Genomic DNA, 17,721 nt, shown 5'->3' with positions numbered 1-17,721 from the left:
ATATTTGTTTAATGTGTATCGATATTGTCGAGCCGAGCAGACGGAATGAAGCCTTACCAAACTAGTCACATATCCCAGGGCCTCCCGCCTCCCCGAACCACTCCGAACCACCTCGAAACCACTCCCACCGCCCACATTTACATACCCAGTTGCCTGGACGTCCTTTTGCGGCTTCGCTTCCCTGGGAAACTGTTGGAAAAGTTTTCTTTTCCCCGTTTAATTGCAGGACACTCTCGCTCGTACTCCTTGTGTGAATTGTGGGCAAAGTGGGGAAAAAACATAAGCGAAAGGGGCGTAGGGAAAATAAGCGAAGGGGGGCTGGCAGAGATGGAAAGTGTGTGTGTTTCTGGGGTCAGAGTTAATCTGCGGTTGGAAGTCTGCGTTTGACATTCTTCTTTGGGGCTTTGGTTTCTGGCTTTTACTGGCAAGAAATTGTCTGAGATTCGGGGATATAATCAATGTCCAAACAGGTTCCAATGAGATCATCAATGAGGCAAGAGAATTAACTTGGCCATTATCAATCATTTGCGCTGATTAAGCAGACTAATCGATAAAGTCTGCAAAGCTTTTGACAGCTCATTCAAAGCCGAAAGAAGTTTGGACATCTCCAAATTTGTAAAAACTTTTTAATTGAGTGAAAATTATAAAAGATAATTTTTTTTTTTTAATATATTCAGCACAGCATTAAGTATAGCAACTTTCAGGACCTATCCATTGCTGATATCTGCCACGTACTTTTAAAGTGTTTTGACATTTGGCTCTTCAGTGAAGTTCTAAAAACTAATTGTTTAAAAAAATTAGGCAAAAGCTAAAATATTTTTAAAAGTTAATTTATGTTAGTTTTCATATTTTGACTCTTTAATAAAGGTTTATTTGTCCTTAAAAGAAAGATATGTACCAATAGCCTTCTGTTCCTAATAAAATTGAAATTTTACCAGTCTAATCACATTTCTTACAAAAACAATGATGTAACATCAAGTAATGAGCCGAGAACGGTACAATTTCTATCGCACCCCAATTGACTAAAGAATTTAGCGTCTATTTCTTGCGAAATCCCCGTAGGACAAAATCAAGCTCCCCCAAAAAGTAAAGTTTTCGCCACCCAACCCATACAAAATACCAAGTAAAACCTTTTGCCAGGTGCTAACGCCTTCGTTTCGCACGTTCTTAACTTGGTTTTATTAACCTTTCATATCGCCATTGATGGTGTGCGAATTTCATATGCTCGGCACACATATATGTATGGTATGGTAGGGCATACAAACATATGCGAGGGTACATACCCACTCGCTATCTATAACTTGGCTGGCTTTTTGTGACAATTGCTTGCCGCTTAACAGAAACTTGATGGGGCTTTTTATGAGTGACTTTTCGCAATTAGAGGGAAAACTTCACCATGCCGGCAAGCAATTCACCTTGAAGGGCCCCGGCAAGTTGTGCTCATAATTTGGTTTCCTCCAATTAGCAGTGAAACGAGGACGCTTCCCAACTCACTCCTCATTGGGCAATTATTTATTATTACTTTTTCAGAACTGGCTGCAGACGGGTTTGCTGTTGTTCTTGTTGAAAGCTTTTCCGATTGACTCGTAGCTAACGTCTATGTATATCCGTATATATGTATTTGGATATCCATCCTGGACTACTGATATTCTGGAATTCGCCGCTGCACATGTCCATTGTATTGCTCTGAGGGATGTTGGCTTCTGGTTTTTGCTGGTTTAGTTAGCTTTGAGTTTCATTTGGTTGGGGATTTGGCATTGGATGTGGATTTAGATGTCGGTTGGCTGTTGGCTGTTGGCTATGGGATGTTGTTTCACAGCATGCGTAGTTGGTCATGCCAAATTGCAATTGCATTTTACAGGCAAACATTTTTTGCTGCCACTTTTCCAGCGTTCTCCACCCCTCAACCCATAAACCCCCTTCCCCCACACAATCCACAAATCGCTCAAATCAATTCGTTGCGGTTCGCATTCGGTTTTATTTCATTGCGATTCGATTTACTTCGCCTTTGCTGTGGGTTCAAATTAGCTTTCAGCACGATGCGAGCTTTAAACCTAATTAATTTTCCCCAAAATCACAATTCGATCTTGGCTGTGGCCTTGGGGAAATTTTCCGTTTTCCGAAAATCTAATCAAAATCGAAGAAATTGCAAGATGCACCTGAGAATTGTACTGGGTTTGTGGGAGTCGAAAATCGAAATTTTGCACAGATTCATTTTAAATTGCTCATTCCTCGATTTTCTTTCAGTGGCATGCCAATTGCATTGCATTCTGATAATTAAATCTGCTCATTTAAAAGATGCATTTTATTTCGTTATTTATCAATTTATTTCCATCACTCGGGATGATTCAATTATTATTTTCGTTTAATTGCATTGAATTCCATTTTAATTTTTAATTTCTTTCACTGACAAACGAAACTCTTTAAAATTGTATATTCAGATGCATAAATATGTAAAATAGGTACTTTAACTTAGGCTTGAGTTGGATATTAAATGATATTACACACCTGAATCAATGGGCCAGGAAACTATAAAACCAGAGATATTTGCTTTCAATATTCCACACAGTCCTTCGAAGCACATGCACTAAATCTATGCCGACGAGTTGAATTGATTATGGCCGAGGAATTTCTGGGTTCCGTACCCTAAAGATGCCAATAACCAGACGAGTGTTATGGAGGGGCGGTTCGGGGCGGGTTACCAAGCAACCTTATCGGGCGAAAGAGAGGCCCCCAGACCTCGTCCAAGTGCTCTCTACTTATGACGTGTAAGCGGCTCAAACAGTTTATGCGATTTTCAGCTTTATTGACGGCACGTGCCGAACCGGCCAAAAGAGGGATGTTGGTGGCCCCCAGAACGTGTGAAATACTATCCACCAGGCAGGCACCACCGTACCGCCACCACAATCTCGTCTGACCCACCCAACCAACGCCATATCGCAACCCTCTGCCATCCGCTTTCTTGAGAAACTCATTATCAATGAACCCGGCTCGTGGAGGTTATCGCACTGGAATTCCGCGTCCATCTCATTTCAGATCTGCGACAGCCGCGAGCAATTTAAAAACTGTTCCTAAATTGTCTCGAATTTCAGCGTTTCAACGTTCTACGACATTCACTAAGTGACATTAGTTGGCATTTTTCCTCGTTTTTTTGGATTCTGGGTGTCTCTCCCCGACTGACTTATGCAGATTTTCATTTTATCCGGGTCCTAGGGTCAGCCAAGTGTGCGTGTTTGTGTGCCAAATAAGAGTCAATAAAACAGTAAAGCTACTTGATGACCATAAATAATTTTTATGTTCAATGTTTTCGGCTGCCAAGCGAGCTGCGTCAAATTAACTTCACAAAATGATTTGGCGATAAATACATAGCGAGGAAGAGGAAATCGAAAAATCCCTAAAATTTATTTAGCCGCAAACAATTGATGAGCGCTCAAGAAAATAGACCACATAAAATGGTTCTCGGAGGTATGTCTGAAATTATTCTCTGCGGAAGTGTTTTCTTTTCGAGAATGGATTTCCTATTTACAGATTTGTTTTGTGGTAGCGAAAAGCGATATTTCTAAAGGTAGTTATTGTTAAAGATTTATAGTAAACAGTCTTTCTAAAATATAAAATTTTATGAAATAAACATTTTACAATACGGTTATAAATCTTAAATATATTAATAATAATATAAAAAAAATTAATTTCAAACTTTTAAAGTAAACAAATTTGAGTTTAGGCATTTAACTAATTCATGTAATTTTCGCAAGGTTCTTTTAACTTATTGTGCCATGTTCTTCCAATCGTAAATCTTTAAAAAAGTTGATTTAACTATCCTAACATGTTACGAACATTGGATTTTAATTTCTTAATTGATTTTCTAAAATATCAAACTTTCAAGCAGATTACTTAACTACAAAATGTAGTTGCTCTTTTAAATAAGAACCAACTTAAACTTAATTAAAATTTCCACACATTCACGCAAAAGTTGGTTTCCACAAAAATCTTTTGGTTCTGAACTTTCAGCTAAATGTTGAATTCTGCTTTATCGAAAAAATTAAAAAAAGAGCAAGATTCTGGGCTCTCTAAACAAATTATAATTCAATTGCACTCAATTGAGTGGCGCCAAAAAGGAGACGTGGTGCAGCAGAGAGATTCGGGAAACCACTAAAACCACCAAACAATTCACCCACTCAGCCCCCTGAATTCCCACATATTTCGCATTTCATTTTGCCATTATTATTCCACATACGGATGGCACAGCGTTAATGAAATAAAAAACATTTAATTTTAATTTCATTTTGTAATGAGTCATGATGAAGTGGAGACTGAGTGGGTGGATGGTTGAGTGAGTGTGTTGGCCAGATGTTTTGGGCCAGGATTGCAGAAAGTTTGGCCTAAATATGGTCATATACCCTCGTTCCCTTCTCCACGGTGGCTGCAAAAATGTTTTTAATTATGCCTATGTGTGCGACTGTGTGTGTTGGCCCTTTCACTTGGCTTGACTTGCCTCTCGGCCTCTGGGTTTTGCGGTTCGGTCTGTGCTAAATGCGCATATGGCGCGAAATGGATTTCGTAAGCCGAAATGGCAGAAACATAGCTTGGATTGGGAAATATGATAAACTCTCTTGATATCTAGTAAATATTAATTCTAGGGTTTTTTTTAGAAAACGCTAAATAAAAAATAGAACAAACTATTTATTAGTATTATTATCTAATGCTATCTTATAGTTAAAGCTACATATACGCTAAAAGATGGTTGGTTATAGAGCTATAGCAGCAAGAGACTTTAAACACTTTTAATATATATACCTAAATATAGGTAAGTTATTTAATGTTATTATTTTACCAACCAAATGTATGATATATTTTAATATCGAACTCTCTAAGAAGTGTGGTTTGTTTTTTGATAAATAAAAACAAATTGTTATAAGATTTTCTTTAAGGGCAGGACTTTAGTATATAGACATAAATCTATAACAAGTGTATAAAAATGTTTTTCGACCTGATCTGTATACCTTCTGAATACCTATTTATTTTAAAATTATATTGGACTTTCTTTAAAATTCCTTAAAAAGTTCTGTATAATTTTTTACAGCAACCCAGTCTAATATTCTTATTGTTCAGAGTCCCTACACATCATTTGCACTAGTAGTAGTAGTAAAACTGCTGTGACTCTGGGATACATATACATTCGCATTGCTGAAATAATATGTCATGTGTGCACTTTTCAACCAACAACAATAACAAATAATAAAACACGCATAGCAGTGTTGTTATTGCCCCTCTGCTGCAGTACATTTATTTATGTTTATTTTTTCCATTATTTTGCAGCTCGCCAAAGTTTTGGCTTGAAGTTGGCTTTAAAGATTTTTCGGCTTTGCCTACTTTGGGGGATCTGTTTCAAATTTATGAGCGAGAGAAATGAAGGGGCGGCCAGACGAGCGTGTTAATGTAATTATGATAAAATGCGTCACCGCAACGAGTTGAATGGGCTTTCCCGCCCTAATTTCCCTCCCTTCACCGCCATGGTTGTTGAACAAATTTGTTGCCAAAAACACGCAGCAACACTTGAGTACACGCGTTGTAGAAAACAATAAATTTATAAACGTTCTCTATGCCTTTGCTCTTGGCCCTGCGTTGCGGAGTTATGCCAACAATAATGGCACAAAACGTTCTCCGAAGAGGAGCCAGAATGGTTCTATAAACCCTGGATGGGGCCCTGACAAATGGGTGTTTTTAAGGGGGGTGCAAGAAGGCCCCTTTGGTCTGCGTACGTGCTTGGCGGAGGAGTTTGTAAAGGATTTTCCAAAGGACCAGCTAAAGGAGGCGAGAGGTGTTGGCTTTTCCGTATGCCTTACCCTGAAATTCGTGCAGAATATCCTTTTGTTTTGGGACTTTCCTGCTAAATTCATCGTTTAAAAGCACCTGATCTGCATTCAATTTTAAAAAGGTTCCCCAGTTTTTGTTTAGGTTAAGTAAAATGGTTATTTTAATTGGTTTGGTCATGTGTCAATATTTAGTTCCGAACTATCTGTAACCACAACATTTATGTCTTTGTTTTGATCAAAAATACATTACTAGTATTAGTTTAATAGACAAATAATTTTAAAAGAAAATTCATTTTTAATAAAAATGTATCTATTTATTAGAATAAATATTTAGAATTAAATAAAACCTTATATACGTCTTCTTTGGTAAAAACAAAACCTAAAACTAAAAGCAATCCTGAAATATAATAAGTCTAATATCGAGCATTTTTCCTTTTCCTTTTTAAAAATACTTTAAAACTCTTCGTTCTTAATTACCAGCAACACTCTCTTCTTTTACATTTTTATATTGTGAGATTTTGGAAAATATGTACGAATTAAACGTAGATATGTGGGGGATTGCTAAATATGAGAAATTTTACAATGTTGTGCCATGGAAATCCCCTAAAAATCCAGCTTAGTAATGTCCACCATGCAAGCTCATCCAAACTTAGTTGCCGAAATGTAGACTTTTATTTCCCTTTCATTTTCCCCTGTTTCGCTTCAAAAATGTTTTTTGGTCCAAAGAAGAAGGGCGTAATGTGTATGTGTGTGTGTGTGTGCTTGTGGGGCTGTAGTGTATCTGTGAGTATCTATGTGTGGCTGAGTATCTGTGTGTGGCGTGCGGTTATTCCCGCTTGCTAAACAATGAAACTTTATTTGCGATATTTCTCCGTACTTCCTTTTCTCCCTTCGCCTTTGTTTCCATTCTAACAGGGGCCTGTTGTTATTGCATTTTCATTGTTTGTTATTTACTTTGGCACTTTTGCTCTGTTACAATTTTTAGTTGAGCGACCGACAGACGACGCTGATGTTATTTATTGCCCCACAACAACAACAAGACAACGAGAACACAGGCAAAGTGCCGGGGAATCCGCTCACGTTTCAAATAAATTGATTAAATTTCATGACACTTCATCATGCCACAGCAGCCACAGCCGCAGCCGGCAACAACAATCAAATTTCCACGCTTTTTGAGCGCTTTTTTGGAGCTAGAACTTTTTCCCACACAAAGCCTTTTTTGAGGGTTAAATGGGGTCGATGCACAGCGAAAAATTTATATCCAAAGTGAGCCATATAATGACATTTTTCTTGTTAAATGATCCTATTCCAATATTATTTTTATGACTATGATAAATATAAATTGGATTTTAAAATAGTTTTACAAAAATAAAATATATTCCTTAGATCAGATCAGATGTTTTTTTTTATAATCTAATAGTTTTCTTCCAATGGTTTATAAGGTACAATTTTAGGAATTAAATGATAAAATTGGTTAAAAAATGTAATTAAAAGTAATTTGGTTAATAATTGCTGTGCAATGTGTACAGAGAGAATTCCGACGTGCTCGACTGAGTTGAAAATGTTCTTAAAAATAGAACTACATCTTTCACCTTGAAAATATTTTCAATGTGCTTGAACCAATTGATTTTGCGGTATTTCAACAAATAAACTACTACTTCAGTCAAAAGTGTACCATATATAATCGAAACGTTGTTGAATAAACTCAATTTATCTTTTCTCTTTACCATTTTCTTCTGATATTAAGAGCATTGAACTCAAAAAGTGCTCACAAAGTTTTTAAGAACGAATTTCCTTAGTTCAAGAACAATGTTCTTGAAAATTTCTCTCTGTGTTGGTATTTTCCTATGTGCAAGGCAGCATGCAAGTCCTCTTTCGTGTGACATGATTATTATTATTATGCCAGCAGGCGTACGAACAAGCGGCCTTTTTTGCCTTAAAAATAAAATCGAGGCAAAAACCACAGCATACTTCCAGGCGCTAATTAACCAACTCCCCCTGCAGCCGCCCACCACCCACCGCCCCTGGCGTAATGAATATTTGAAAAGCTTTTTTTAATTGAATTTACACTCATGTCTGTTTTGCAGGTTTTTTTTGCGCTTATTTCCCCAACATTTGTCTTTTGCCTTCTGCAACAACAAAAACCATATGCCAAAAGAAAAATACATTAAAAAAAACAGAAGCACAAACATATAATCAAATTAAAAAGCCAGCAACCCACACATACACAATACACAATATATATATTTGATTTAATTAAATTTTTTCCCTCGCTGCCATTTATTTATTTAGCCCCTCTTCGCTTTTTCGCTTGGCAAATGAACTGCATAAAAGAGAAAACCCAAAAAGAGCTAAACAAAAATACAAATAAATACTCTTGTCAATAGGGAAAAGCCGAAGAAGTATTTCTAAATAAGTGCAAAGAATTTATTTGGGTTACTTGAACCTTTTTGCCGGATCTTTGTGGGCAGCGTTTGCATTTGAACTTTGGGGTAAAATGCCAGACGGGGGGTCATTGAAGGTTCAAGCCATTCATATCAGGTCAGTCCTTTGGTGTCTGCTCTTAACGACCTAAATTAATTGTACAAAAAAGTATTTTCTGAATAAGTGTATATCATTTATATTGCTGTATCATATCATATTACACTTAAATGTTTATGACACTTATAAAATTCAAAATAAAATACTAAATTACATTATATGGTTCTGTTAGAAAATAACTGGTTCCAGAGTTAATTGGATTTAACCGAAACTACCAAACTTCGCATCAACTTCGAAGACCATTCAACTTCTGTAATGGCCACTTTCAAATACCGAATCTGCCACTGGAATTCACGCTCTTTTCTTTTCTCCAACCAAGAACTCAAAAACTACCAGCCATCTCCCACCGCTAGGCGAAAATCTCTTCAAAGTTAGCTTCATTTTGGCACTTGACGTTCACTTCTGGACCGCTCGCATTTCTAACATATTTCCACTTTTATTCCCACTGTTAATGTAATTTCATTTCACGCTTTTTCTCCGCTCCATCTTTTCGCCCTGGCCCCCTGGAATTTGTGAAGGACTTTTCATGTGGATAATTAAGCAAAATACCAACAAAAGAAGGCAGCAAATGCCATAAAAGGGTAAAAAAGGAAAATAAGCCAATGCAAAAAAAGAGCTGAAGCGAATATTGTTGATGTATGTTTTCCCTTTTTACTTCTTTCATATTAAATTGCATTTTATTTATTTTTCTTTTAATACTCAAAGAACCTTATTTGCGGTTGAGCATCTGGACCCTTTTCATATTTTATTTATTTTCTATGCTTGTTTGCTTCCTACTTCTCGATGCTCAGTTTCGAATTTGGCAGCTAATTAAATTTTAAAATATTTTGCTTAAAGAGTATCTTAAATACAAACTTCTATCTTGTTTCAGGGAAATAAATTATAATCCGTTTGTTTCCTTAGGGCTTTGCTATGTGTTCACATATGTTGTGCCTGCTGTTAAAGTCAAAGTACATTTTTCTTTAAATTTTTGTATCCAAACACCAAGCAATTCCTGCTTTTAATGTGTTTTTCCTATGCTTTTCCACTTTTTTTTCTAATATAAGCTTGAAAGAGAACCCATGTTCCTCGATTGGTTGCTTTATATTGCCTCCCGATACAAAGAAGCTTCGATTAGGCCAACAAATTGCAGTTCTTTCGTCGGTTAATTGAAAGCCTGGCTCTTGCTGCTCTCGATTTAAATCTCTTTTTTGGTTTTTCTCGATGGGTTACGGGGGTTAGAATCGAGGAAAGCATTCAATTGCGGCAGCTGCCACATCCTGCCACATGGCCAGGATATGGAGTTTGGCTCTGCTCGACTGCTGCCTGCTGGCTGCTGGCTGCAATCGACAAAATGTGCTTCAATAGTTTTCTAATGGACTTCATCCGCCATTTAATGCACACACTCACACTCGCCGGGCAATTGAGGTCCGAAAAAGGCGAACACGTTGGCAGCTTGCAAAGATTAATGATCAATGCAGGCGCAGGACATGGCAGGATACGCCCAAGACCCACACACACACACACACTGGACGCGATAATATGCGATTTGGAGCCTGGCATCGAGGCGTTTCAATAAAAATCCTCCTGCCACGCCCCCCTAGAAACACTCCACTCCACTCCAGCCGCCCAGATGCTACGACTGCTATTGACAGAGCCATCGAGCAGCGACAGGAGGATATCCACATCCTCATCCTCATCCAGATCCACATACCATCCTCATCCTTTTCCCCCACATGTGCCAGAGAATCGAATCCTTTCGCAGCAAAGCACTTGCCATGCATGAAGTTATTTAATAAAAATTGAATGGCTCTCCCTCCATCGCCCAGAAAACTTTCTGTTTGTGTTTGGTTATCGATATGAGCAGCCAGCCAATCGGTATTGCTGGATGAACTCCATTTTCCGTTCTGGAAGGCTATTAAAATCAATGCAGGCGGATAAGGAGCGAAGGTGAATCGATTCGGCAATCGAACAATTTAAGACTTGGCCATTGGTTGACAGGCCATTTAATGAAAAGCTTGTGAACTTTCAGGACAAATACGTTCAGGGTCTCCAATTTATATAAACTATGTAGCTAAATAATTTTAAAACATAAAATGAGCTAAAACTTAGTAATTAAAATACATTCGCCTGCAAATTTAGTATCCATAATTAGTGCTGTTTAATTTATTACGCCACCATCCAAAAAACAAACCTCCACCAAATATGTTTTTGGTTTCATTGTAATAGCTGAGTTCCATCGTGGCATAAATGAGCCAATAGCCTCTCAAACTCCCCAACCAATCGCAATATTAAAAGCTTGCCATGAATTCATTCATTCCACCCTCAATATTTCCACCTGATGGATCCATTTCCGTAAGCGTGAAACTGGCGCAGCTGGGGCTGTCTAATTTTTTCCGAGCTAGGATTTCAATTCGTGATGTGAAATGTAATATGCATTAAAATTATAATGCGCACACGTTAAAAGAGTCTCGGGCTCTGCTGCTCGCTGGATAAAATTCCCAAAAGCCAGGGCGAATGCACTGATGTGGGTGGTCTATACACATTTTCCTCCTCCCCGGCATTTTAGCAGTTTTCGCTAAATCCGCTCAGTGTAGTTTGGCAAATTGTTCTGCGTTATCCACCCTCCAACTTTTATGCCTATATGAGGGGTGAAAAGGGGGTATTTGCACCAGAACCGGGACTCCTCTCACCCACACAAGTGTCTGCCGTAATTGCCGCCGTGCTGTTGATTACACTTCAACGGCCAACACACACACACACACACACACCACCTACCAAACCAGCCCCCCATAAACTTGGCCAGCACCCACACATCTCCATTTGGGCGGCACTCGCCCGCTGGGCTTTTAACTGCGCTAGTTTCAGCCATAAACTCGAGCTGCAGTACTGCAGCTGCATCTGTATCTGCAGCTGGAGCTGGGAGCCCAAGCTGGAACTGAAGCTGTGTGTAGTTCCACGTGATTGCCAGCCGACAAAGTTGTCCTTTAACTTTTATTTCACTGAGATTGAAGTGGGGTCTTGATCTTTCCTTAAAAGGAAATCCAAAAGAAAAATGTGTTTTTAATAACTGAATTACACAAAGATTTGAAAATTTTTAAAAAACTAAATGAATTAATAATTAATGTTTGTTTGGAAATAATCGAGAGTTAGGTTATGCCTATAAACAATAAAATCATATTAAATTTAAAAAAATGTTAAGTTTATAAGTAATTTAGCTTGTATACATTTTATATACAGCCGTATTTGTTGTTATTGTGTTCGGAACCGTTCAGCTTCGACGTAGTTGGATTTAACTCGCGTTCTAAAATAATAAGATCGTTAAAAACCGGATAAGAAAGTAATAATATTGAATAAGTCTATCTTTTGCATTACCTGTTACGGCACGCGTTGGTAGGACTTTGTATCCTTTTGAGCGATCTCGCTTTTAGGGACCTCCATTTTTTCATCTTTACCCGTAATCCTACTCAGAAAAAGGTAATATTAAAAACTGATTTATCCGTTTTCTGGCAGAATTGCTTGTTACCCACCTCTCCTTTAAAAGTTTTATCGTTGAGCCGTTAAGAATGAACATCACAAATATGATGGTACCTTGAGACCAGTGAAAATAGTCAGACACCAGAAATACGTTTTTCCAAAATTGGTTGCCTTTCAATAAGTAGGACACTATTTCAAAAGTCCACGAAACACCCATAATAATGAAGAGGCGCGGAATGAAGGCGAAACTGTATTCGGAAGTGGAGGAATTTTAAATCATATAGATACGAATTATTATATGGCTTACTCCTTTACGATGGGTGACGGATCCACCTTTCGATTGTGCTCAAGGTTGTAATTCATTTCAATCATATGAATAACCGTCATGATAAACATGATTACATTTATTACTATTATCAAAAGTAAGGGTCCATAAAAGTAGATCATCGCAGACCAATCTTGAGCTGTGGTTGGAGAAGGAAGTTGCTTAAGTGCTGACAAAGAGGAATACAATCAACATTCAGAACTCACTGTAGATCCAACAATGGTCATCTTTGCCAACGCGAGGATTCAAATAGTCGATCTCTACTAACTTATTGGCCAGAAAAGTGATTCCGGTCAAGACCACCGCAGTGCCCCAGACATAAGTCCAAAAGACCAAAAATCGAAGTTTTGAAGGGGTACCTCTGAATTCATTATAGAAGTTCACACTAATGACATTCAGCCACAAGAACGCAGAAATGATGAAAAAGTAGCCTAGGAAACCTGATGAAGATGTAAAAGAATTATGTTACTACTCAATTACTCCCTGGTCATACAGTCGCCATCTTCTGACCTGCTGTCATGCAAAAGCCCTTTGATAACTCCCACAAATCATAAAGTAGGAATAGGTATCCCATAAAGAGGCAGCCCATGTAACAGATAAAGCACTTTCCGATTAGGTCCCGCAGCTTCTTAACTAAGAGATATACGCTGATCGTCAGAAGTAAGCATATCATCGATATTATCATCACTGGGCGAAGAAAGAAAAAAAGTAATTGGGCTTTCTGGTAGTGCTTAAGAAGATTTTTCATTCAACTTACCGACAGTCTGTCCTGTTTTAGAAGCTTCGCAGATATGGGGTACAACTCGAATACTTCCGTCTTCAAGCAACTGAGGCTGGATGCAGTATTCCCACCGACTCATTGCCACCTTGTCGTAGTGGCGCAAAAGGGTTCCATCCTTTGAAGGGAAAATACCGATTAAACCCGCCTAGTTTACTATACTATACTAGGGAGTACCTCAAACAACGTATACCCATACGTTTCAGTTTTGTTGTCCATGTAGAACATATTCGTAGTTTCACAGGACATGGGCGTATTCCATTGCTGGTTTAAGTATTTTTTGACCAACAATCCATTTTTGAGGGTTACGTCCACAGAAAAATCAATCTCGTTCAGTTCCCACTCCGTCATGTCGGAACACTCACCGTTTATTAATACCTGGTCTTGAAGACAGCATAAACTGACAGGAAAACCATCGAAAAACTGCGCGTTTATAGTTTGTATCATCAGCAAAAGAGCTGTGACAAACGACCCCAGAAAAATCCGCATTTTAACCACAAAAAAAACTGAAAAATAAAATATTATATATGGTTTAGGCCTTAATAGTTAAATGGTGATGAATGCTTGGCGACAGAGAACACACAGTAATTTAATTTGGATTGTCTTATCAAAGTCCTTATCCCACAGAGAAAGAAAACACTATATTTCCGAATTCACGTAGCCCTGTTACGGAGAATTCGGTTTTTAATAACCCTTCCAACACACATAAAGATCATAAATAATATAAGGATACACACAGATCATATATAAAGCCATTTAAAACTAGACCGAAGCGAAAATATAGTTCTTACGTTTAAGGACTCAAGGATATTTCAGATCCACACGAAAACTTTTTTGTTTTGTTAGTTCACGACAATGGTTTTGAGATGACTGGTTCAAGACTTCCAGAGTCAGCGATACAAAGCATTATTTAAATGATTAACACTCTGGAGTTATCACATAGCAGGAACTTGAGCAATTTTGAATGACCCAGCATTACTGATAACAGGCCAGCGGGTTCCGTTAAAAATTGTTGGGAGAATAGTACTTAAGAGTATATAATAATGACAATGATTCATTTATACACAGAATTTCGAAACAATAAATTAATACATGCCCTAGACACCACTTCTGTGTTTTGTTCTCCATCCAACGTATGGATGGTTGAATATATTTGTTAGTGAGCTGAAAAAGTTTAAGAAGTTTAATGCGTCATTTAAAATTTAATATTAGTACGAAAAATATAAACAGTGACTCTTAAGAATAATTTTGTTTTTGCCTGTGCATAATAAGTCTTCTTTAGGATCTGATTCACTGGGTTTACAGGACGCACTTCGAGAATAGTTTAAAATAAATCTCCCCGGTTGTAGTGGATAGGGTCTAATGAGAGAAAGAAAGCTAGGTTAATAACTAGAACATTGATAACCAAATGTTTTCGTATTACCCGTGATTGGATTCATTGATCTAAGTTCATATTCTCAAGCTGGATCATGTTCTGAAGGGCTTGTCTTTTTTCACTTCTTCAAAAGATAATTAAAAGAATTGGTCAAACGAACATTTTGAATAAACGCCGGTTGCTTACCTCTTCTTAAAATGTTGTAGTGTTGTTCTCTTTAGAACAAGTCCCACAAATATGATGATACCTTGGGACAAATTTATATAATCAGTCACCCTGAAAAGGTCTATCCAAAATGGGTTGGCTCTCGCTAAGTAGGATATTATCTCAAAGCTCCACGAAAGACCCATTAAAATGAAGAACCGAAGAAATAAGGTGAAGCTGTAATAGCAAATGAATGAAATTTAAAACATTATAGTCCTTTTCTTTATCGGTTTACTTGTATAACCCTTCTAAAGGTTTCTGCTTTCTTTTTAGATATTCCGATCTAGCTTTCACTACAAAAATAACCGTCAGGATAAACATGATTGTATTGAATACAACTATCAAGAGCATCGGACCGTAGAAGTAGACCATTGCAGACCAATCTTGAGCTATGGGAAGAAAGAAGATATGTATCACTGCTCCAAAGATAAATTTCAAATCGGAACCCACTGTTGATCCAACACTGGCCTCCGCTTCCCACACGAGGATTCCACTCCTCATCCTCTACGATCTCATTTGCAAGATAGGTCACGCCAGTAAAGGCCAGCGCTACGCTCCAGACGTAGATGTTTCTAGTCAGAAAACGATGGTTAGTTCGTAAGAATTGGGCAAGGAAGGAGTTAGTATTAGAGTTTATATATAGTTCCCGGCTGATAACAGAAAGCCAAAGAAACGCTGCCATGATGAAAAAGTAGCCGAGGAAACCTGATGAAGATGAAAAAGAACGATGTTACTATTAAACCTTTGATTGTCCATAGAGTCGCCATCAGCTAACCTGCTGTCATGCAGAAGCCCTGCGATATTTTCCACAAATCGAAAAGTAGGAATAGGTATCCCATAAAAAGGCAAACCATATAGCAGATTAAGCACTTTCCTACTAAGTTTCTCTGACCCATAAGATATACGCTGATCGTCAGAAGCAAACATATCATTGATATTATCGTCACTGTGAATAGAAGGTATGAATGGTTAGAAAGTACTTTGGTTGCTTATGCATTTCACTTACCGATGGTCTGCCCTATTTGAGGAGCTAAGCAGCTATGGGATACAATTTGAATATTGCCGTCTCCGAAGAAATGAGGCTGTAGGCAGTACTCCCACTTGCTTAGTGTCACCATGTCAAAATGCCGCAAAAGAGTTCCATTCTAAGGATGGGAAATAACGAATAAACTCGCCACGGCTAGTATGTATATTAAAAAGTACCTCAAACACAGTGTACTTATATGATTTCTCTCGGTTGTCCAAATAGAACATCTTGGTAGTTTCACAAGACATGGGTAAATCCCACTGAACCATTAGGTCGTTCTTAATTTTCCTTTTAACCAGCGATCCGTTGTCGAGTGTTATATTTAGAGAAAGATCTAGTGCGTTTAGCTCTGTGTCCGTCATGTTGGAACACACGCCGTTTTTCATTATCTGGTTGCGAGGACAGCAAAATCTGACGCAGGTCCTTTCTTTGCAGACACATCCTCTTAAGTGGCGCGTCACTTTCTCCTGCGAATCCGGCCTGATATCATATTCTGCCGTCAAGTCAGCAGGAATGAGTAGGCCCTCATATAAGTATGATTCATTTGAAAGTTTCTGTGCTGACGAGAGGTCCACAGTGTCAACAATATTGCAACCTATAATCTCCGCATTTGTCTTTTGCGTCATAAGCAAAAGACCTATGACAAACAAACTTAGAAGAACCCACATTTTTCTGGAAGAAAAGTCATAAATTTAAGTTTCTATTAAACAAAGTACGTGAAAAGCGAATAGGACATGTTGACTAATAAAGATTAGAGGTCCACGATCTACTAGAAAAAATTAACAATTATATTAAAATACCGTTGAATCGATCTACTCCAGTTTTTTACCACGACCTAAGGCACACAATCACTGACTCCAATATAAATAAGAATTACAAATGTAAGCGAATTTACGTCGTGTGTTCCCGACAATGAATTTTCGCCGACTGATTCCATGCAAATATGTTAATCGGAAATTCTCTCGGCGAAGTATCGTTATTTATTATTTTAATAGTTGTTGGGAGGATGCAGCGAGAACTTTTTCGAATTTCCCATTGATAATATAATTTGTATAATGTTTTATATATTTGGGTATTTTTCGAATGTAACACTTTTGTCGCCTTCTCCATATATGCATATGGATGTGTGCAACTGCTCGTGTCCCTCTTTAGTTCGAGAGCTCTGGATCCCCGACTAAACGGCTCGTTTTCCCTTCATTTCCCGCTCCTTTTTGCTTTTCCCCCAGTTTTAGATTCTTCCTGTGAGCTGTGGCAACAGCTATATTTGAATATTTAATTTTTTAGCGAGCTGGGAACATTTCGCACTTCGGAACCTGACGCTAAACGATGCCATAGAGCTATCGTTGTTACCCGCCAGCCGTTCCATCAGCAACCCAACCACCCAGCCAACGCCCCCTTTATTTCTGCCCGTGTATGCGGGGGTTTTCGGAAAGCAAACAAAATGCTTTCGACGCCAAATGAATCAGCTCATGTTATATACATACTGTTATATATGCTGGCTTAGTTGATTGCGAGGACACAGCCCAATTGGCTTCAGCCGAATTGTCCAAATTCATAATTAATATAATTTCGACACGATTCAGTTTGATGTGGCACCACCCATCGACCCACTCACTGCCCATTTTTCACCTGTCACGTTTTTAATTAAAAGACTTTCGCTTTAATAAATTCAACTTTGACAGCAGTAGGTCGCCAGAAGGTGCCAGGCAAAATAATGAATGAGTGGCGAATGCACCCAGCTCATGTTTAACCGTTTCGCCAGTTAACCGGGCAACAATTTAAGCGTTCTTTCAATATTTAATTGACTTGGTCGACTTGGTCGCTGTAAAGGAATCCCCATCGCAATTCCGTTTCAAAAGAATGGCCGAAAGGATTGTCGCTCGTAGTCCCTTGCGTAATCAATTTGCGTTCTGTTTGCCATTCCCTTCAATGTTGAATGGGGATCAAAGGGCTTATAGTGCAATTGTGGGTTTACCTCATTATAAAAATTGTTTTCTGATTATCTTTTTGAAATCTTGACTTTATCAATGTACTTAATGATTCTTCTTAATTATAAGTAAATATTTTACTGGCATTTAGCCCATGTTTTTGTATATATCATCTATAAAAATGTTATAAATCATATATTTAACAATAGATAATTAATAATTATCCTACTTAGGTGCAGTGTTTTCAGCTAAAATCCCATTAATCCTTTGACAT

The 17,721-nt window shown here is 38.0% G+C and overlaps 3 protein-coding genes across 3 annotated transcripts in view; 1 reads left to right on the top strand and 2 right to left on the bottom strand.

Annotated features, from left to right (window-relative positions):
• The window catches only part of LOC119552034 (exostosin-1), a 76,449-nt gene that overhangs the window by 4,845 nt on the left and 53,883 nt on the right, over nucleotides 1-17,721 (top strand). The gene's annotated exons all lie outside the window — the stretch shown is intronic.
• On the bottom strand, nucleotides 11,342-13,803 carry LOC119552038 (G-protein coupled receptor Mth-like). The gene is made up of 9 exons (XM_037861779.1): nucleotides 13,705-13,803; nucleotides 13,091-13,419; nucleotides 12,893-13,031; nucleotides 12,646-12,822; nucleotides 12,342-12,575; nucleotides 12,118-12,274; nucleotides 11,864-12,058; nucleotides 11,709-11,796; nucleotides 11,342-11,637 (listed from the first exon to the last, which is right to left on the bottom strand). Exons 2-8 carry the CDS (start codon nucleotides 13,400-13,402, stop codon nucleotides 11,712-11,714), a joined length of 1,299 nt encoding a protein of 432 aa, XP_037717707.1. The 5' UTR covers nucleotides 13,403-13,419; nucleotides 13,705-13,803; the 3' UTR covers nucleotides 11,342-11,637; nucleotides 11,709-11,711.
• LOC119552036 (G-protein coupled receptor Mth-like) lies at nucleotides 14,096-16,442 on the bottom strand. The gene is made up of 9 exons (XM_037861777.1): nucleotides 16,320-16,442; nucleotides 15,696-16,191; nucleotides 15,499-15,637; nucleotides 15,268-15,438; nucleotides 14,943-15,197; nucleotides 14,728-14,881; nucleotides 14,475-14,669; nucleotides 14,337-14,412; nucleotides 14,096-14,272 (listed from the first exon to the last, which is right to left on the bottom strand). The coding sequence occupies exons 2-8, from the start codon at nucleotides 16,185-16,187 to the stop codon at nucleotides 14,349-14,351; spliced, it is 1,470 nt and encodes a 489-aa protein (XP_037717705.1). The 5' UTR covers nucleotides 16,188-16,191; nucleotides 16,320-16,442; the 3' UTR covers nucleotides 14,096-14,272; nucleotides 14,337-14,348.

This window comes from Drosophila subpulchrella, chromosome 2R, assembly GCF_014743375.2.
Source record: "Drosophila subpulchrella strain 33 F10 #4 breed RU33 chromosome 2R, RU_Dsub_v1.1 Primary Assembly, whole genome shotgun sequence".
NCBI classification, from domain to species: domain Eukaryota; kingdom Metazoa; phylum Arthropoda; class Insecta; order Diptera; family Drosophilidae; genus Drosophila; species Drosophila subpulchrella.
Note: the sequence above shows the minus strand (reverse complement) of the source record. Positions and strands in the feature narration are given on the sequence as shown.